General features: G+C 34.4%; 3 protein-coding genes across 4 annotated transcripts; 2 read left to right on the top strand and 1 right to left on the bottom strand.

Moving 5' to 3' along the window:
- Positions 1-2,854: 2,854 nt before the first annotated feature.
- LOC132276400 (probable dolichyl pyrophosphate Glc1Man9GlcNAc2 alpha-1,3-glucosyltransferase) lies at positions 2,855-7,290 on the top strand. 2 transcript variants are annotated; one of them, XR_009470881.1, is made up of 2 exons: positions 2,855-3,055; positions 5,822-7,290. XR_009470881.1 is itself a non-coding variant. In XM_059777808.1 (2 exons), the coding sequence occupies exons 1-2, from the start codon at positions 2,870-2,872 to the stop codon at positions 3,533-3,535; spliced, it is 465 nt and encodes a 154-aa protein (XP_059633791.1). In that variant the 5' UTR covers positions 2,855-2,869; the 3' UTR covers positions 3,536-4,382. The 2 variants fall into 2 exon arrangements, 1 of the variants encoding a protein (XP_059633791.1); XM_059777808.1 differs by lacking the exon at positions 5,822-7,290 and adding an exon at positions 3,257-4,382.
- Positions 7,291-7,426: 136 nt separating this feature from the next.
- LOC132276399 (uncharacterized) lies at positions 7,427-10,441 on the bottom strand. The gene is made up of 2 exons (XM_059777807.1): positions 10,211-10,441; positions 7,427-8,074 (listed from the first exon to the last, which is right to left on the bottom strand). Exons 1-2 carry the CDS (start codon positions 10,293-10,295, stop codon positions 7,464-7,466), a joined length of 696 nt encoding a protein of 231 aa, XP_059633790.1. The 5' UTR covers positions 10,296-10,441; the 3' UTR covers positions 7,427-7,463.
- A 2,563-nt stretch (positions 10,442-13,004) lies between these two features.
- Positions 13,005-19,309, top strand: LOC132276396 (10 kDa chaperonin 1, chloroplastic-like). Its single transcript, XM_059777804.1, has 7 exons — positions 13,005-13,171; positions 13,276-13,334; positions 13,480-13,530; positions 17,418-17,483; positions 17,588-17,635; positions 17,817-17,846; positions 18,994-19,309. The coding sequence occupies exons 1-7, from the start codon at positions 13,081-13,083 to the stop codon at positions 19,060-19,062; spliced, it is 414 nt and encodes a 137-aa protein (XP_059633787.1). The 5' UTR covers positions 13,005-13,080; the 3' UTR covers positions 19,063-19,309.
- The last annotated feature ends 2,561 nt before the right edge of the window (positions 19,310-21,870 follow it).

Raw genomic sequence — 21,870 nt, 5'->3', positions numbered from 1 at the left:
GATCAAGCAATTCTACGCTTTTCTATACACCATTCTTATTTATTCTTATTGTTTTTGAGTGAGTTGTTTGATTTTTCTCAATCATTATTGGTTGAGCGGAATTTTGCACCTACACTATGGTAGGCACAATGTTTGCTTTTGTCCCTCTGCTCCAAGGGTTGTTTCATGGGCTGAGGAGTTGCGAACCTCGTCTTATTCTCTTGGAACAGGCGTGCTAAGGTAGTACGGAGAGGGGTAAGCCTGTCCTCTGTCCTTTGCCTCTTCTCAGGCGCTTGGGTGACTTATGTGGTGGCATGAGAAACCTTCTGCATCCTTGTGCTTGCAGCTTTCTCTCGAGACTTGTTTTCCACTGTGACGAGGGTAGCGTGCTGTGCACGGTGAGCTACGTTTTCCTCCAACCGAATGTAGATTTGTGCCCTAGCGTTCAAAGTCTGCATATCCGGGGGGGAATATTTGATCAAGGATGTGTGAAACTTGGTTCCCTGGATCATTGCCAACTTAAATGTTTCGATTGCCGTGGCAGGGTGGCAATCTGCTATCTCCGAGGCTTCCATGTTAAACCTGGATAAGAAATCTTGTAGAGTTTCTCCCTTCCTTTGCCTTATGGTGAAAAGGCTGGCGATACTTTTCTTCTGCTTCTTATTTCCGCAATACTGGGCTAAGAACATAGTGCACAAGGTCTCATAATCAGGGATAGACTTGTGTGGCCTATTCCTGAACCATTCTAACGCTGCTCCGGTTATACTGGTAGGAAAAACCTTACACATCCACGGATCGTTATGATCGTCCAATGCCATCTTTTGCGCATAATGATCGAGATGCCGAGAGGGGTCTCCTGCCCCATCGAACTGGGTGAAGGATGGCATAGTGAACTTCCTTGGTCTCTCCACAAGTGACACATCGTCAGTAAAGGGGGTCTTGACCAAGGAGTTCTTGTGCTCTCTAACCATCTCGGCTGGTGTCTGAACTCTTAATAGCTTCTTTTCGTCGAAGGCATCTTGTACGCGTGCGCCATCTGAAACGCCATTGGACCATACCGTAAGCCTATGGCTGGACTCGGCCTGTTCGTCCTGTGTGCGACGCGGGAGATTATCCGAAGCAACCGCCTCGGACCTCGTCCCTTGCTGTTGCTGAACCTCATTAGGTCAAGCCCCGTTGGGTGGTGGCCTGTTGGCCGGAGGCTCGTGAACTGGAGGTAAATTCTTGGTGGGGGGTGGTGCTGCAGCATCGCCTGGTGGTGGTTGTGGCGTTAGCCTGGCCATTGCCGTGTGTAGCGTATGAGTTTGCTGCTGAAGCGCAGCTATCTGGGCGACACTCGTATCGTTTGCTTGCTGGAATGTCTCAAATTGGTGTAAGAACTCCTCTCGCATCTTTTGCATCAATTCTATCTGTTGATTTATTGCTGACTCTCCGTTTGACATTCCAGATACGACTAAGGATTTGATTTGAAGAACAAGTGGGAGTATATTTTTATACGATTCCCACAGACGGCGCCAAAGTGTAGGTGCAAAATTCCGCTCAACCAATAATGATTGAGAAAAATCAAACAACTCACTCAAAAACAATAAGAATAAATAAGAATGGTGTATAGAAAAGCGTAGAATTGCTTGATCCCTTTATTGGAGGTCTAAGCCTCTATTTATATACAAAAGATTGTAAAATTATGGTAGGACTCGCGTTACTTGTCCTCCAATTCTTTCTATATAAACATTCTTTACTAATAGAGTTCTTTCCATTGTCTAATTTTCCATACATAGAACTTGCCTTGTACAGAACTTCCTATCTCAGAATTTTCCTTCTATGGTAAATCCTTCAACTGGTAGGACTTGTGCATTCTTGAATAACTGGGCTAAACATACTTTGATCCGGCTGGGCTTGAATAACGGACCGGATGTTAAATATTAACAAGTTGGGCTGATGACCTCTTGATTCGGCCTTGATGGAGGTTGGAAGACAAATAACAATGGTCTTGGGCTAAAAATACACTCAATTTAGGCTTGAGCATGACGGGCTTCATATGTCCTTGGAATGTAGATATGTGTAGTGATGACGTGTACGCTTCTTATTAGAGGGGAGTTTTTTTCCCTCCACAATGGGGGCAGCCGTCGTGGCGGTTTTCATGGTGGCGTATGGGCCATTTGTATATTATGGCAAGGTAATTTACCAATCAAATTTGTATGAAGTTTGGTACCTTTTTTTGTTACTGTTGAGAATCCTCATATATTTATTCATTTGTTTTGCTATATTGAACCACTTGATTGTATATTCCAACTTGAAATTTTATGTCAACAGAAATTATTGAGAACGTATATGTATACACACAATCCATTACAAGAAAGTGGTCACAGTCCCCCAACTGTCTGAGGTCATTTTTTTTTTTTTCAACTTTTTGCAGAATTAGGTCATAATTCTAGGTAACCTATACGTTTCCGCGCTTTTCTTATTATGATGCTATCTCAATTATGCTAATTTCCATTTGTGTTCTAGCATAACCTCTCAATGTGGACCATGTTACTTGCGCTCTCTCGAGGGCCAAACATCTTAGTTGGTTTTTCTCATTTTATTTCCAAAGTGATGCTAATTGCACCTTCTCTCAAATGTAATTTATTTAATTTATATTTCTGTTATATTTTATTTCCTTTTATGCCACATCCATCTCAACATTCACATTTCTACCATGCATAGTATTTTGAATATGTAGTTTAAAACGAAATTAGCATTCTAATTACTAGCTCCTCCACCGATTTTTTTTGGCTTAAATACAACACTATTTATTGCTTGTCATCCCAATTTCCATGCTCTGTCACTGTTTTATTTATTTAGTAACCCTACTGTACTTATTTTGCACATACAACAAGTTTTTCGACGCATGTTCCCTTTTGGCAGGGGACTCTGCCATGCATACTGGGCTCCAAATTTTTGGGTATTTTATATTGTTTTTGATAAAGGGTTCGCTTTGTTGCTTGCAAAACTGGGATTTAGCATCCAAGCACCAACCGCTTCATTTACTGGCGGACTAGTGGGAGACTTGTCTCCTTTTGCTGTGCTACCTCAGGTAATAATATTAAATAACTTGTGTTATTTGTGCTGGATTTGGTATCCGTTGCTGTAAACAAGCCCATTCATAATGCACACAATTTAGCTGACTGACTGATCAATTTATAAATTTGTCAGAGTTAATTTTATCAAATTTCTTAACAATGCCAAATATCAGCTAAGAACCAATCTTGTACTTGAATAAATGATGAAAATCCAGATCACTCCTTTGATTACCTTCATGACGGTCCTGGTAGCCTTATCTCCTTTTCTTATTAAGGCTTGGAAGGATCCCCAACCAAGGATGATTACTAGATGGGTATCCTATGCTTACGCATGCGGGTTCCTATTTGGGTGGCATGTCCATGAAAAGGCATCACTTCACTTTGTGATCCCCCTTGCCATTATTGCAGCTCAAAGCATGGAGGATGCCAGGCATTACCTTTTGTTGTCAATAGTTATGCTGATAAACCACTGTTTAATCTCTAGTAAAAGCTAATTTTTTCATCTTTGAAATGCATATGACTTAATTGACTTACTAAGAACATTTTTTTTTTTTTTCCCCCTGAACATTAAGAACTTCATGATGGTCAGTAATTAAATGTAAATAAATTAATAAATCGAAAGAAGTTAGAAATTTACTGCAATTTTGGCAGTAATTTTATCTGAGAAATCTGTTGTAGCAATAAGTTGAAATTATGTAGTATTCCAAAAATCATTTTGAAGCATTGCACTCTTGTTTTTTGCTCATAGATTTAATTTGATGAAGGGCACTTTTTTTCCCCTTCTCTCTCTTAATGAAAATTATGCCTTGGTCTTCGCTTCTTCAGTAGCATGTCAATCCCTTGATGAACGTATTTTATTTTGAGGGATAAAGGTTTTCCTCCGCAGGGGCCTTCAGCAATAAATCCCTAGGGGAAGTCGTCCTTCGTTGTGAAGTAGTCCATGGAGTTACCACCTTATTAATATTATTTGGTGACATTGGATTAAAGGAATTTCATGTTAAGTTATGGGGAGTCAATAAATTATTAAACAGGCCAAAATTTGGTAATCCTTCACATAAAAGACGCAAATATCAATAAGAGCCCTAATACTTAATTATTTATGATAATCAGCTACTATTTCTCTATTGCTACAAAGATACAATTACATTAAGTACCAATAAGAGCCCTAAAATGGATTATAAGACATGTTGGGCTGTTCATAGGTAAAAATGTGGCAAATTTTATACTTGCCTTAACATTAAACAAGGAAGCAATACGACGTAAGCTCAGCCTAACGTTCATATATGAATTACAAAAATACATATACACATTTTAAAACTAGTCTGCTAAGTGCCTATTATACTTGCTATTGCCATCCATGCTAACACAACCATTCTCTATTTCTCCAGTCTATGCACATATGGATGAAAAATGTTTTATGTGTTCGGTATTTTGTAGACAACTTTGAATACATTGTGTTTCCTTCACACACTCTGTTATCTCTTGCCAACCACTCTTTTTTAAACAAGGCGGGCCTAACTGCTAGAACAACCCATCTCTTTCTCTTCCTCGCATTTATCATAATTGCTAGAAATCACCACAACCTTTTCCATGTGCGTGTTTATACAGAAATGATCCGATACATGCAATTGATTTGAAAATTCAAAATCCTAAATATGATGACCTTCAAAGGCGGGCTAAGAGTTAGGTTCCAAACAAATGATGGTCTGAGTTTTGTATTGAAAAACTGTACAGCTTTTTTTCCCCTTTCTGCTGGCTGAGATTAACATCATTAGATCAGATTATGCATTCTATTTAAGAACATAAAGAGAGCTCTATCTTAACATAATTATACTGAATTGTAAAAATTCAGCTAGCATGGCTAGAGAAAACTTGTTCTCTTGGACATTAAAAGTAAGGTTTTAGGGCCCATGTCAACCATGAGGCTCTTTTGGTCTCAAGGGAGGTGTCTCTAGCGATTGTTTGGGTCACTGGCTTCTTTATATTAAGTCTGTTGAGTATATCTTGTGGTCCACTTAGTTGGAGCTAAGAATGGGAAATAGAAAAATGGAGGGAAAAGGGAAGGAAAAGAAAGAGCTTCCATTGTTTGGTTGGAGGGAAAGGGGAAGGAAAAGGAGTGGGGGGGAGGGCCTTTTTATCTCTAGGCCCATCAAAATTTTTGCTTGAAACTTGAGTCTAGCTATGAAATTTTGAAGTTGGTTGTCAAGAGACTAGTTTTAGCAATGAAGTTCTAGTGGGGCCTCATTTTTTGTTTTTTCCTTTTTGGAGGTTTTAGGTCTAGAATTTATTTGCAATATATCCTTTTTTTTTCTTCTTTTTGTTGGGTATATGAGTTTCTGCCAAGCATGTATGTCATTACTACCTAATGCCATACTTCATTTCTAGTTCTTTACTGCATTTCTTTGTTTAAATTATTGTCTTTTAAACATCATGGCTTAAGTTTCTGTATTCTTCATTGCTTAAAATTAAATGTGGAACATCACCTGTATCATTATTTACCCAAATTTAGTAAAAATCGTGTGCCGTATAATCTGCTTACAACGTTTGTCTCCATAATTCGACCCCTTGGTTTCCAAACCTAAACAAACACAGCCCCCTTATTGTTCTTGTTGGGTTGCTCATTTTTAAACAAAGCTAGGATGTTGTTTCTGCCTTTTCCTATTAACTCCATTCCATTTTCCTGTTAAAGTTGATTACTTCATGCGCTCTTGCCACATTTATTATCCACTTTATTCTGTGTTTGGATTTTGCTAACACAAACTTTTGTATTTTCTCTGTAGTGTCCTGCTATTCGCTTTTCCCTCTTTTATTTGAAGCCCAAGAGTATCCCATAAAGGTATTGCTGCTGCTTCTACACTTCATTGTCATGTGGTTTGGATTTTCGTGGCATTTCTCGAAGACCAAAGTGGTAGAAGCGACTGTACCAGGGCGGAAAAGAGGTGATAAATCGAGATTAAAGGGGAGTTCTGGCACTGCCAAGAAACAAGGGTTTTATATCGGATGGACCAGAAAGTGTTACCTTTTGGGCCTTTTGGCTGTTGAGACATGGGGACAGTTTCTACATCCTATCGTTTTTGGTACCAGGCTTCCCTTCCTACCCCTCATGATGATTTCTATATATTGTTCGTTAGGGATGATGTACTCTTTGATTTGGCAACTAAGATGGATCCTTAGGTCCCATTGATTCTATAAAATAGCTCAGGTGCTACCAGATGGCACATTTAAGTTGCCCTTTACACGCACTGTATGCTTGAATGCCTGAATTATTCATTTTTGTTCATCGTAACTTCTTTGTAAAACAGTTTTGCCCCCAAAAAAACAACACATTTGGAGACTCAATGGAAGCCTCACATTATAGACCGCTGAGAAACTCTGGTGTGGAATAATAGGGCAAGAAAAGACTAAGAACCTCCAAAATTTATCTTTAAATCCCTCTTCATTAAGAGCATAAAATGAACAGGGAAGGTGATTGTGTTTAGATACTGATATAGAATATTTTGAGATTCTGCATTGAAATTGATTGTTGTAGCTATCAGCATAAATGGCTTGTTTAAGGACAACAAAGGCAATTACTTTCATTTGTTCACAAAAATATTTAGTTAGATCAATTATATTCATCATGAATTTTCAATATTTTCCAAGCTCTTTATATAATCAGCCAGACTTTTGCCTGGAAAAACAAAAGCTGAAATTTGTTGGACTTCCATGACAATATATGGGATGTTCTATACGTAGAAGAGGGCCAATTGTGTATCATCAACTAGTTCAATGGGGATAGAGTGCATTCATGGAATGTATAGGTTCTCATTAAATTCAGTAATACTTCCAACATGGCTCTCTTCAAGCTGCTTAGGATTTTTTACTCAAATGGAAGAGAAATGGAAGGAAGTAGTAATATTAATTTAATAAGAAAAAGAAAAGAAAATAATGTACAGTGATAATTCCTAACCTCGTGTAAATTTGAATAATTTAGGTAAATGACATTCATCTAAACAATTGTCACTGTAACAAAGTCTAAGCAAGATCGAGAACGGTTTAAATATCACCTTCCTTGCTGATTTTATAGAAGGTGCAATCGTTTGGATGAAATGGGTGGTTTGTCGTAAGAAATTTTCTTGAACATCCATCAGAATGAATATACATTTTTCTTTTTTTGAATTTTTAGGTTTATCAAATATCATGAGATGCAAATTCTGTCATAAAAGCTACAAATATCTGTAATTGTATCATAGATTAGGATGTGTCTTACTGGGAATAATACATACTTCTCACACTCGCTAATACATACAGTCTCACACTTGCTAAGATCAAGAAGTGCAAATCTTCAAAACCACACAGAATGAAAGGAGCCAGAAAATTGCGACTTGGAAGGTATTCCAGAGTCGGAAACAAAACTTTAGAGCATGTAAATATAAGTTTTTTTCAAATTGTCAAGAATAAATTGGAGCACAAGTGTTCCAACAGATAAATATATAGAAAACACGCGACAAAAATATTGTTCGAAAACACACTGGTTTTTTTCTGTCCACTGCTGCATGGAATGCTGCTTCCACTATAGCACCCTTTCTTTTGCTTGATCCCTTTACCAAGATCTTCAAGCACAAATGTAGTATTTGTCTGACTACTACTGAACAAAACACACCAAAAGTAAGCCCCTTTATGATTCCTAACATAGCCAACTCCTACTTCAGTATGTGTTTTGTTTCTCACTAGGGATAGAGTCTTCTTATCTCGAACAAGGACATGCGAGAAGGCTTCTGATGGCTCGAGATATTTGTGCTGACACCCAACAATGTGACCAGATATGATGCCAAAAGTGGGTAGTTCCACACCACAATTGGGAGCAAAAACCTCTGTGAAGTCATCTTCCGGCGGTCGATAGTTTATGGTGTTGTTAGCAGTGCAGTTCCCTTTGCATTCCTCTGCATACTGCAAGGCCATGCACCCAAGACCAGGACTGTTGTTTAGTGGCAAAAGCCTTTGAGCTGTTCGATTCTTGTTGATGAGGTCCACAAGATCATTTGCAGGGTTTTCTGTAGGACAAAACAGTTTGTGACAACCTACTGTAAGAAATTATTCAAAAGCATTTGCAACTGATTTATTATTATTATTATTATTATTTAATCCAGGATCTCAATGCACATCTCTTTTACTAACCATGCATCGGTTTCCCTATCAGAGACTTTTCTCCATTGATTCCTTGTAATCTCGCTTTCCTTTTCATTTTGTTAGAGTTGCCACTAGCTCTGAATTTTCTCACCCCAATTTCGCAATTTTTGTATATATACTTCATTTTATTATTTTTCATGAGTTAACACGAATTTACATCATCCATCAAAATCTTTACCCTTTGCAACTTACCATCTGAACAAAACTATTGCGATGAGGTGTAAAATCTGCTGCCACGCTAATAACTATGAACTTCAAACAGAATTCATAAGGATGCAGATATTTAATACGTCGGAACAATTTTAAATTCACAGATAGTAATAGAATTAAGTGCAATTTAACAACACACTTTTGTGACGTAATGAGATAATGCTAGGTATTGCCTGGATGAAGTCATGGGTCCCTAAAAATTTAGATAGTTGCTAAGGTACAACAACTATAATAGGTCCCAAGACTCCCAACTCTTATGAGCAGTCGGGATGGGTTTATAAAGCTGAAAAAGAGACTCTCGAGATTTTGAAGGAAATGTGTGTATCATTTGGCATTCAGTCCCTCCTAATAAATTTGACTTGCATCAGAGTGGTTGGAGCTCAGATATAAGTAGTAGCTACCAAATAATGTCATGAGTAATGCTACAAAAAGCGATCGTTTTTTTTGCGCGACTCTAATGGATAGTGTCTAACAAGACTCTTATCAGTATTTAAAAATAATAGAGTCTCTCTCCCAAGTGTTCATCTCTTAGATAGTCAAGTTTATCATTTTCCAAATGCTATTTTTCTTCTAGGAAGTCCATCACCAGCTAGCCTAATTTTTATCCATCACATCAGGTATATAGATGCCTCTCATCTGTATCAAAAGACAGTTTTTTTTTTTTTTTGGTGAAGGCCTCCGGGCAAATCTTCATCCACAACTTAACTATTTTAAGGTGGAATATATGTACATCCTATTCTTTTGAGGATTAGAGTTGTTTTAGTTAGATATCCTATCAAATGGTTTCTTATCTTGTAAGTCCTCCTCCTGTTCCTCGATCAATATACCTAAGCAACAATCCTCATTCTAGAATTGGTGTCTGAAAAGCATACCCCCAATGTTAAGGTGCTTTCTTAAACAGCGTCCTTGCTAACATGAATGCTGTTAATACCTTCTAAACTAGACGACTGTTCAAAGCTCTCGTGCCAATACTATGTGTGACAGAGCAAGATGGCTGACCAAATATTTTCATTCCATCTGTGAATTCTTTACTTCTCTTTGAAGGACCACCACTTCTCCATCCATCTTGTAAAATCTTTTTCTTGACCAAATTTGTTTCTTTGGAAAAAAATTAAAAAAAATTTATCAAAACTTATCTTATGAATTATGTACAAATTATATAGTTAGAGGTGGACTTGAGCAATATAGAATCTGCCACTCAAACACAACACCAACATTGTTACTGCTTTACATTCTAATATTTTAACAAAAATATTGTCCTGTTCATCCGTATATTGGATTCTAAAATTGCTCACTCCGCATTGTGTTCACTACAATTTTTCAGTATCAGGCCTATTAAGCAAGCTTCTTCATATATCCTTTACACTAAAAGTTGAGCATTTTCAACTAAATCACTTGAAAGTCGAATCGTTCTAATATCTGGTATCTTCTCATATATCTTTGTTTTAAAGTTATTTTTCTCAGCTTCTTCCACAAAGTACAAACTCAATCAATAGTAAATGCAAATTCTCCATCAAAACTACACCTTATCATAATCTATTTTTATTTTTCCATATACTGAACTAACCATAGAGAGTGCCACAAGAGTTTCTACTGTCATTATTAGTATCTATTTAACCATAAATCTTACTAGAAAAAGTAATGAAACCTAGTCAAATATCAGAATAATCAACCAAAATCTCTAGTTGCAAACAACAACAAAAGTGAGGATATTTTAGGCATATCATATGCTATGATAAAATAGATTATGAAACCAAATAAATCAAGAGAGAGAGACAAACATAGATTACCATGGTTCTTGGAAGAAACAACAGCTGCAAGCAGCAGAATACAAAGAAAAATCCACTCACAGCACCCAAGCTTCTTTATCACCATCACTATTGCTTGCAAAAAAAAAATCTGAGAAAATGGGAAGAAAAAGAAAGGGAACTCTAATTTGAGAAAAGGGTTTTCTTCTTTAACAATGTAAACATGTTTGTGGGAATGGAAAATGGTGTATCACTTTTCCGGGAAAAGTGAGGTGACGAGAAAAGGACATATTTAAGGGGTGCAGAGATTTAAGGACAAAAGTTGAGAGTGGTGGTCCCTACTAGCCGTTGTGTGAGTTGTTATCCAGATTTCTTTTTGTTAAGAAATGGAGCGAAGTTTGAGAACACACCTACAGATTTTCAAAACCTGGGAATTGGATGGGCCCACCATTGTCAAGGAATATGAAGGAATGATATGAGAAAATTGGATAAAAGGGTTTTTACTACTTTATACTGTTTTCTTTTTCTTTCTTCAGAATATACTGTGACTGTGTCTTTGGATACCAATAGGGGTGGCCAATTGATCCTTACACTTGCATGGTAAAATTTGTCTTGTTGATTAGATTTGAGTTTGGTTTATTGGGATGTCGCAAAGATACTTTTATTAGTTGAAAAAAAGGTAACATTTTTGAATGTTTTGAAGTAAACAGAAAAACTTGAATGATTACTACTCTTTCAATAGGCTTGCTTTAAGTCAATTTAGATTTATATTTCAACAAGTTTTTGTTTTTGTTTTGTTTTGTTTTTTTGTGAAATTAGTGGTACAATTTAAATAGAAAATAAGGAAAAACACTAAACACATACTACATTTAAAAGTACAAGAATACATTAATTTTTATTTGGTTTACCCAAAATTAAGGTTGGGTTAAAAGAAATTTCAAAGGTACTAATACACAAAGTTTTAAATGAATAAATACTCTCACACTGTGACAATATAAAAAGTACAAAAATTACTAAAATACTCTCGCACCAGGCACCATGAATATGTGGAGTTCGATCTTTGTATACAATATTTATCAAGTTGCACATTACCAATCAATTAGATTTAACAAGATGCTGGTTTATTATGAAAATTTCTAAAAAAGGATAAATATAAGTATTTAAAATTAATCTAAATAAAGAGAAATTATTAAGCAGTCCTGAACTATACAAACAAATAAATAAAGACAAAGATAAGAATGTATGAAATAATTGATGTTTCATTTAAACACTTAGCCTCAGTGGCGTAGCCACAGAGGGACAAGTGGGGACAGTTGCCCCCACTAAACTTTTAATTTTTTAAAATTTTATATGAAATTTTTTTTATATTTATATAATTGTCCCTTCTAAAATTTGACAATCCACGTATATATACTATATATATATATATATAACCAAAAGCCTCTAAAATTTGACAGTGTGCATATATAGGCTATATATATATAACTAAAATCTCATTCACAGTTATCTATCAGATAATATAATATTTTTTTTCACTTTCCCAAAATATTATATTCTTTTCCACTTTCCAAATAATAATAATAATAATAATTTTATCAATATATTCTATCATACTTTTGACTTTACACAAACAAATAGATTATTTTCATTACATCTTCAGTCTTCAAACATTTTCCACAATCCAAACAAAGTAAGTGGAATTACCAGTAGACCCACTCAATGTAGTGCAACAGACAGGTAATAATCTATTTCTTTCAAATACCCTACTATAATCATACTGCGGTCTCATTTTATAATACCTCGGGAGTAATCTGATATATATTTTTTATCATCTAAATTTTACTATTATTATTTGATATTATAATTTTAATTAGAAAAATTATTCGTTATTATTATCAAAATTATTTTAGAACTTATTGTTCTTTCAAAATTTAGTTTGTGTAATTGTGTTATTAATTATTATTCTCTAAATAAAACTTAGAAAATTTTTTTTAATTTTTTTTTTCAACCCAAATCAACGAAATCACATATTCAACTCTATCAAAATTTCTGATGGATTGAATTATCTTGTTATAACTTATAAGGTTAGATTTGATTATCATGGTTTTATTTATTTATTTTTATTTTTTTACATATGTGATATATTAGAACAATTAGGTAACTTAGTTATTTTCTTTTTCATATCTTATTTTTGATTCATTGAATTTAAATTTTTTTTAGTATATTTAATTCAATAAATTAAATTTTGAAACAACAATGAATAATGTGAAAAATCGTTGTGAATGTACTGAATAGAAATATTATGAATCAATGTTTTAATTTTTACATATATTGTTTTACTAAAAATTATATATATATATATATATATATATATATATTATTGCTATTAAATATTGTCCCCATTGAAGGAAATTTCTGACTACGCCATTGCTCAGCCTACATAAAAAGATGACAAATAAGTAAATTCATCGAGTCCTAGTTACAATTAATGTGAAAAGACCAGAGCAACCCTTCATGTATCTAAAGGAAAAATCAAATATTGCAACATGACAAAAGGCATCTTCAGCTTTTATTCTAACCCTCTGTATGCGACGACAAAGAGAAAGGGCATTTTCGTCTTTTGAAATTTTGTGAGGCCTTTTTTTTTTTTTTTTTTGAAGATATGGACTATTAATATTGTCAACACGACCCGAATTGTAGGTTTGGACTTTGGATCACGGCCCATTATGTTTCGTAAGGCTTGGATCAAATTTCTGAACTCTCTAGAACACAGTTTGAAATCGCCAGGCTATACGACCCACGTGTATTTATACGTATATATTCACACACCTACACCACTATCCTTTCATTTTCGTATTCTCTAACTGCTCAGCTCTCTCTCTCTCTCTCTTAAGTTCTCTCTCTCCTTATCCATGGCGGCGTCTGCTTTCGTTGCAGTCCCAAAACCTTTTACAACTCAAAACACCAGATTTCCTTCTCTCTCCTCAAACCGCAGACTATTAGGTTCTTCTTTAAACCCTAAACCTCTGTTTATCCCCAGTAATGTTTTCTATTTATAATTTTGTCAAATTTATATATAAATTTTGCATTTTTGGGTTGTTGAACAGGTCAACGAAGAAATTCTCTGCGAGTATGTGCGATTGCAAAGAAATTTGAGGCCACTAAGGTTCATTTCTAGTTAATCTTCACTTTTTTTTTTGTCTTTTTTTTTTTTTGATAAGTAGTTAATCTTCACTTTCTTAATAATTCATATTTGTGTTTGTGTATCTTTTGGGTTTTCATTTAGTGTTATTTTGCGCTTTAAATTACAGGTTGTGCCGCAAGCTGATAGAGTGTTGATTCGTCTAGAGGAACTACCTGAGGTGATATTTGTATATTATAGATTATCTGTGAATTCAAATTTTAAGATTCAAAATGGGAGGTCCTGTCTGTTTTATGGTTGATCTAAATGCGGTTTTGGAGACATTTATATTAGGATTTTTAGTAGGTTCCACTTGTTATAAGCTCAATTTACTTAAACTTCTTGTAGTAATCAGTATATGTTTCCTTCTTACTACGTTTTCACACTTGATTTTATATACACATACTCCTCTTCCAGAAAAGATGGTTTATCTAAAGAGAATTTTGTAATTTGAAATGTTTTGCCCAAGCAATTTTGTTGCAAATAGGAAATTCAGCTGACATTGGCCACTGAAGTGTTTTAAAATGGTCTGAAAGTATTAAAATTATTGTGGCAATATTCCTACCCATTTCATTTCTGTTCTTCTTTATAAATGTATAAAGAACTTTATGTTCAAACGTTAGCCTTGGCTTATTATTAAGTTTTATTACGTTCTGCTGGAATTGTTCCTTTGGTAAATATCTTAATATTATTGAAGGTGTTGTTCTTCTGGATCTTTTTTATGCATTTGCTTGTATCACATTTGCTTACTTCCACAATAAAGCCATATCATGAATGGATAAGTGCCGTTGCTTGCTGTAACGGGAAAAAGTCGGGCACAAGTGTTAGGAGTGGAGTGGGTTTAATTTTAAGAATAACTATTTTGTGCAAATAAGGACAAAGGTTACGTTTTTTCTGCCCTCGCATTCCATCACCCTCATATTTGGGACCAAACCTTAGGGCTTGTTTGACAACAGTTTACATTGCTTGTTTTGTGTTGTGGGCTTGCTACTATAACGGTTAGTTGGCCCTTTGGTAACCAAATTGATGTTTCCTACAATAATCCAATTTGATTCCAAAAATCGGCCCGATATTTCCATATGTTTCCGCAATGTAGCAGGCTTTATGCAAAATTTTCACCATGCATGCAAGGCATTCCTGAAATGTTTCAGTCCATTTGCTTCAACATTTTTTCCCATCTCATCTGAGCCCTAGCTCTGGAAATTTAGGTTATCTCTATCATGATCTTTTTTGGCGGAACTCTAGTGAATTAAGCTTGTGTCTCAGATTTCTCATCGAGCTATAGTGAGTTTATTTGTTTTTATTTATTTTTGCACGAACGAAACTAGGGTCTTGTTCATTTCTTCATTGTTTGAAGACCGAAACTAAGGTTTCGTTAATTTTTTCTTTTAGCAACAAACAAAACCCTAGTTTTGTTACTAAAGTGCCAAAACTCTATTTCTTTTTACCTTGGTTTCATTTCTTCATTCCAATTAGTGATTATGGTAACCTCACCCAGTAAAAGTAATGAAACCAAAAGGTAAAAAAAAAAAAAAAAACAGTTTGGTCACTAACTAGGGTTGCTGCTTCAGAGACTTGGATTTTGAAAGAAAAAGAAATAACGAAAATAGGGTTCCATTCTTTAGACAAAGAAGAAATGAACAAAACTTTTCTTGCAAAAACAAAGAAAGAAAAATAACCTCACCGTAGTTCAATGAGAAACTTGAGACGCAAAGTTGATTCACTCGAGTTTCACCGAATAAGATGAAGAGGAATCAGGGTTTCACTTCCGCTCAAAACAAAAAATTTACTATTAAAATGCTTGGGTTCTAGATCTGAAGTGATATTAACAAAAACAAAAGAAATAATAGGAAGAAATAGAGGTTATTCAAGAAGAAAAAGTTAGATCTATTTTCTTCAAATATAGGGTTTTTAGATTTGCAGAAAATAGAGCTTATTCAAGAAGAAATAATCGAGAAGATTTACCGGAGGTTATGTAATGTGTGTGGAGGTCGTCATCGGCAAGAGTGATTAAGTTGGAGAGTGCCCGAATCGCCAGAGTTAGGGCTCCAAATGGGTTGTGAAACATTTTGGAAATGCCTTTTATACGTGGTTCAAAAGTTTTACAACAGGCCTGCTAAGTAAATCCTGCTATAGTGCCAAAAGCCCCAAAACATCAATTTTTTGTTTCCTATTTGGCTGGTTTTTGGAATCAAATTGGGTTACTATAAGAAACATCAATTGGATAACCAAACACGTATCAGCCAATTTACCGCTACAATAGCTTGCCCGGCAACACAAACATGCAACAAAAACGGTTGACCCACAGGCCTAGGTATACGGGATTAGGCTTGTAAATGGATCGGATCAGTGATCAGTCCTGATCCGATTAGTTACCATTTTCTAAACCGATCCAATAATCTGATAGATTATTGAGAATAGAATTCATATCTGACTTGTTATTTATCGGACATCTGATATGATAATCCGATCCGAATATATATATATATATATATATATATATATATATATATATATATTGTAAAAATAAATAATATCAAAAGAGAATAGCAAACAATGATTAGGAAAAAAATACAAGCCAAAGAAGAAAAATATTATATAAACAAAAAAAAAAAAAAAAAAAAAGTACAAATCTAGGTATTTTACTTTTTATAAATAAATAAAAAAAAAAAAAAAAAACTAGAGACAAAATAGAAAGATGTGAGAAGGAAAAAATAATTAGAAACATTTTAATAATATATAAATATTATATATATACCATTAGATATTATTTGTAGCATATTATATATTATATTATTTCTGATCGGATTATTATTGGACCGGATCAACCATAATCCATATCCGGTTTGTTTAGGTAACAAATTATCGGATTCAGATCGCTAACGGGTTATCGGATTAAATGTTCCAATCCATATCCCAATTATTTGCTCGGATGCGGATCAAAATCCGATCCATTGACAGGTCTATACGGGATCATTATACAATAATATATAGCTATGCCTAAACACCAAAGCTGGTCTAATTGGATGGTGAATACTGAATACTAGTGCTTCTTGAGATTAAAAGGCTGAAACTAATGGTGAGCTAAAGGCTGGTGCTTGGTAATATAAGTGCCATATTTTGGTTGTAAATTCATGTTCAATATCACACTATACATTGAAGGTAATTTGCTGAATCTGCTCCGAGTTAGTGAATTCTCTGTTTCATTATGATGAAATTACGAAGTTATTCTTGAAACCTTTTATTGAGAGCTGCAATTATGGGTGAGAATAGGGAGTGAAACCAACTTCTTTGCACAAGTTCCGACCCATTAGAGACTCCAATTTTATGCATTATGCATCTAAATTATTTGCATGCAAACCTAATACGTTACTTAAATGCATTGAACCTAATAATTCAACCACAAGTTCTCCATCTTTGTTGAATCTTTCCTGGGCTGATACCAATCTTCTTCTTTATTTTTATTTTTTAATCTTATCAAAATAGAAGAGATTTTTCCATTGTGTTCTGGGCAAGACTATTAAACACATCATAAAAAATGTCGGACAAAAAGAAACATGTCGTGTGTGAGTTGGTCTGGCCATAATGCAGCTCTTCATTTTCATTTTGGCAAAGTTCAATTTGAATCTCTTTCAATAATGCTCTTTGGAGTTGGTTGAGGAAGTCTTTTTATTCATTACTAGTTGTATTGAGAAGCAGCTATCGCGTCTTTTTATCCAAATAATGACTGTAAGATAACCAAATTCAGTTTTTGTAAATGTTAGAATAATTTGTAAGGCCTAGTATTACTGTAGGGAGACTTATGCTGATGGTGGGGTTTTTTTGGTTTTTTGTTCTGCAAAAAAATTCAATCTGTTATGATGTTTGCCAAAAAATATAAATAAATAAGTGAATAAAATGTATCGGTGCATTTATTCCTTAAGCAATTTCTCTCCCTCAGTGTTATATTTTTAACCATATTGAATTGGATGGTGATATATTAGCAAAATAGATATCAAGTGCACATCCTTGTAAGCAAACACATATCTTCTGGTTGTCATGCTGATGAATGAAATGTTCTTCACACAGAAATCAGCTGGTGGAGTTTTGCTACCAAAGTCAGCTGTAAAATTTGAACGTTACCTTATGGGGGAGGTCAGTGAAACACTAACAACTGTCCTCAGACAGACTTGCGGATAACAAATTCAATTTTATTTGTTCATTGCTGATGACTTTTTATTAATTTTTTCCCTTTTCAGATTCTCTCTGTTGGTGCTGAGGCGCAGCAACTAGAGGCTGGGAAGAAGGTGGGATTTATAGCGAGTTGGTGATTTTCCTGCAATAAATTAGTTTTATTCTGTTTATGCCACTTCCACATTTTTAAAATATGGTCAATTGTAATATTTCATACTTGTCTCATTTCTTATTCATTTGTTTTGCTCTGTTGCCTTTTCCATCATCTAAGAGAACGAAATGCTTCTTTTGCAGGTTCTTTTCTCAGACATAAATGCTTATGAGGTAAGTGCTATTTAAAATTCTGATTGTAGTGCTTACTATGATGAAGAATCCCTCTAAATTATTTTATTTAGGGGAACTTGAAATCCCCTGTTAGTAAAACCACATCCAGGGGTTGTCTTTTGATTGTTACCATAGGCCGTTGGTGCTTTGTGTTTCCATAAACATACACTTAAATCATGTGTTTCGTGATAATGAATTCCATGGAAGATGAAGTCCCTGTATTATTTACCTCCCCCAAAAAAAAGTCCGTGTTGAAGATTGTAATTCTGAAGAAATTTAGGCAGTCTTCTGGATCAACAGACTCAACTTGCAAATTAGGTTGATATTGTTAAGGGGCTTGATTATATAGGTCATTTATCCTATCCTAAAAAATGGTCGCCACACATGTTAGCACTATTTAACAAAATGTGGCAATATTCCTTGAGTAAAATGTAAATTGAAGTTGATCAGGTAGAGTCCCGAGTCACTTCTTAATTGGGTCAGCATTGATATTGTGGTGAAGATTGAAGACTGAAGAGTAGTTTAAGAATTGCACCATTGAGAATTGAGAGATTTGGTCAAACAATAGGGAATGGTCCAGTGACCTAGAAGCCATAGGATTCAGGCTGGTTAGTCATTGGATCAGTTTGATCCACACTTGATTTAGGCATTTGAATGAACTAATTTGGGGTTTTGGGAATCACCTTAAGAATTGCCGTGGGTAAAAAGCAGGCATCTTTGAGCATCTTATTACTTTTGAACATGGCTTTTGAACAGAGAATGGGGACCTTAAGTAGTGGGTAGCATTTTACTCGAGATTGATTGCCTTCTAGCACGGGGGCACTTAAGGCAGGCAGCCAGCATTTTAATCAAGATTGATTGCCTTCTTGCACGAGGGGCTTCTGTATATTGAATCCATGCTATTTGATTAAGCTTACGTTCACTTTTAGGGAGTACGGTTTTTAATTTGACCACTCTGCACTGTCAGCACTGGACAATGCAAGGATCTGTGTTAAGAAAAAGATAGCATGAGTAAAGCTAATCTACGCCTTCTAGTGTATATCAAGGAGATGCCCTCTCTCTCACACATCATCACCTTTAGTATTGTGATCATTATTTCCATGATCCGTACTTGGTGCACAATTGATGTGCTTGTTTTGTGTATCAGGTGGATTTGGGAACAGATGCAAAGCATTGTTTTTGTAAAGCTGGTGATCTGCTGGCTGTGGTTGAGTGAAACTGCTTCATGCAAAAGATTAAACCACCTATAATTGGCGGTGTTATTTTTTGGAACCTGAATTAAATTTCAGATGAATTGTGGTGCATTCTTATGTTGTTGTCCACTTTTCTATTTTGTTCTTTTTATTGTTTCATGCTAAAATAACATTCCGCGTTTAGTCCTAGTGGATAATTCATGGTGAATTGCTGTCACGAGTTGCTGAGGATGGTCCTCACTATTATTATAATTATGCTTCAAAACTCAACTTCAGTTTTCCGAAATTGAGAGCTTCAAAATGATTTATTGCCTCTGTAAGAGCATAAAATCATGGGAGTTTCAAGACACTGGGTGGTGGTAGAGGTACATTTCCTTGAAAAAAATTATTTGTCTATGACATTATCCGGAAACCTGAGGACATAATATTAATTGGGATAATTTCTCTTCCAGAAGTATGAACTTATAAATGAATTGCTTAGACAATGTCTGAATAAATTTATTTGTGGATTGTAACGAATGGTTATGGAAATGACTACTTTGCAAAAATCAGCTATGTTAGTATAGTATTGCTTGTGGTGTTAAAATGCAGGTGGGAATAGGGCATGGTTTAATAGGCGTGTGATGACCATTAATGAATCCAAAGCTTATTATGATTGAATTGAATTGAATTGACTAGATCAAAGCTCCAATTGGGTTGCCCTTCTACTGAAATTTTTTTTATTTTTAAGGATTATAAATATTTAGATTTTTTTTTTTTTTTTTTTTTTTTTTCAATAACTCCCTGGCGATGGTTAGCGAATTAGGAGTTAGTTGGGGTTATGTTAGGGAGAAGGGGATTTGAACATAGGAGAATAGGATGGACGTCTGGATTGAGAGATGGAAAGGATAGTGTAAATTGTGTTTGGATTATTGAAAATGATATAAAATAAATGATAGAGAGAGACAGGGAAGAATAGCTATTACTTCTTATCTCTCATATCCTGTCTCAAAAAAATGAGAAGATAAAAAGAGAGAAATGATAGTATTTAAATAATATTTTTATAATTTTAAAATTGCCCTCAATAATTAGAAGAATAAAATTATTATTCCATGTCTTATCTATTTAAAAGCGGAATGGTAGTAATTTGGTTATTATCATTTTATTTCTTTTCTCCTTTATATCTTATTCAAACAAGAATATTATCTTTTATATTCTTCTCTATCTTATCTAAATAAAAATACTAACTATTATTTATTTTTATTTTTTTTATCTCTTATCTATTTAAATATAAATAAAAATTATTATTATATTTTTTCTCTTTTTTTATCATAATTAATACTATTATCTCTTTTCTTTTCTCTCAATCGGAACCTTAAGGTCTGCCCAGACAGCCACACCTATTTAGACTCAGGGTTTTAAATGCTTCAAAACTGACCATTGAATAGGTCCTCCTTATTCATTGCAACTTTACCTTAGTTTCTTGAAGTAATGAGGAGAACACGTGGATAGTCCGCAGGCCTCTTGTTTATCAATGTGACCGAAATAGTGGAATCAACTTATTAGTGGGGCACAAAATGACATTTATGCCTCTTATTTAAAAATGTTGCACGACATTCCAATGCTACCAAAAAAATTATTATATTGGCCCCAAATGATTGCTTATTGTCCAATTAGTAAGATAAGGCATCATTTTCTGTGTCTAATTTTGGTTTAACTTCTTTTAGAACAATAATGTACCAAAGGGACCCCTTAATTTAGCCGTATTTTGCAAGAAAATACAAAATCAAGTTGTACGAATTTGATTGCAGATTGACAATTTGATTGATAATAGAAATTAATAGCTTGTGAGTGAGAGTACAAGTAGTTATCTCAAAACAAAACGTCGATCTTTGCTTATGTTTCTAAGGTTACAAATAAGTTGAGTTGAACCAATTTATATTACTGGAGCTCGATTTAATTTTTAAAAAATGTGTTACATTTTTAACATAGATCGAGTGTAATAAACTGAAACCAAACTGCTCATGAATGATTGGTTCATTTACATCTATGACCTTAGACATTACTATATCTAGGTGTGAAAACACATATATGGTTGATGGTTGCACATTGAAACTTAGGTTGAAAGAAAAACACATGTAAAGCTTAGTCTAAAATTGAATATCAATGTTTTTTCCATTGAAAAATAATGAAATGGGATGGGCCACAATATTTATTAGGCTTCCCATTTTAGGAGCTGGTGGATTGCATGTGGACTGCATTTTCAAGTCAAAAGAATTAATATGTAAGAAAAAAGAAATGAAAAGGGTCATGGCTATTAATTACACAACTATAACAAATGTGGACCCCATAGTCCCATTCCATTCACCCAAGGCTTGAGTTACAAGAAACAACATGGTGTTTTATCTTGAACGCAATTATCAAAAAAAAAAAAAAAAATGATGTTTTACTGCAAAAAAAAAAAAAAAAAAAAGATGAATGAGTTGAGCAATCAATTGTTGCAATGAAGTGCATGATGAATAATTGTTCTTGTTCTTTCTAGTTGTCAATAAAAAATTACACTCTTTTTGCAGTGGCATCCTATGTTAAATGACTTTTTTTCATAATTTTGACTTTACTATATAATAATAGAAATTCCGTGAACTGAGCTAATTTTTTTTAATTATTTAGTATAATTTTCGTTGTTAGATAAAAATTTTAGTCTTTTAATCAACTTTTCGTTTATTGAGAGTGTTCTTGAGAGGACTTTTCGGTGTAAGAAATAATATTGGCAATATGTGTACAAAATGACTACTCTCACAAGCTTGAAATTTCATTCTTTCTAGATGCTACTATTCGTCTTAATTCAATGA

This window comes from Cornus florida, unplaced genomic scaffold (assembly GCF_030987335.1).
Source record: "Cornus florida cultivar Cherokee Brave unplaced genomic scaffold, ASM3098733v1 CherokeeBrave_3.0.0_Hap2_Chr10, whole genome shotgun sequence".
Lineage (NCBI taxonomy): Eukaryota > Viridiplantae > Streptophyta > Magnoliopsida > Cornales > Cornaceae > Cornus > Cornus florida.
The sequence above is the reverse complement of the archived record's forward strand: the minus strand, read 5'-3'. Positions and strand labels throughout refer to the sequence as shown.

What these genes read in the sequence shown, in the direction of transcription:
- LOC132276400 (XM_059777808.1), top strand. Translation starts at nt 2,870, where the DNA reads ATGTTCCCTTTTGGCAGGGGACTCTGCCATGCATACTGGGCTCCAAAT. An exon ending in CTTTTGCTGTGCTACCTCAG is followed by an intron (nt 3,056 to 3,256) that starts GTAATAATATTA and finishes ATGAAAATCCAG; the next exon opens with ATCACTCCTTTGATTACCTT.
- LOC132276399 (XM_059777807.1), bottom strand. Translation starts at nt 10,295, where the DNA reads ATGGTGATAAAGAAGCTTGGGTGCTGTGAGTGGATTTTTCTTTGTATT. An exon ending in TGTTTCTTCCAAGAACCATG is followed by an intron (nt 8,075 to 10,210) that starts GTAATCTATGTT and finishes TTTGTCCTACAG; the next exon opens with AAAACCCTGCAAATGATCTT.
- LOC132276396 (XM_059777804.1), top strand. Translation starts at nt 13,081, where the DNA reads ATGGCGGCGTCTGCTTTCGTTGCAGTCCCAAAACCTTTTACAACTCAA. An exon ending in AACGTTACCTTATGGGGGAG is followed by an intron (nt 17,484 to 17,587) that starts GTCAGTGAAACA and finishes TTCCCTTTTCAG; the next exon opens with ATTCTCTCTGTTGGTGCTGA. An exon ending in AACTAGAGGCTGGGAAGAAG is followed by an intron (nt 17,636 to 17,816) that starts GTGGGATTTATA and finishes CTTCTTTTGCAG; the next exon opens with GTTCTTTTCTCAGACATAAA.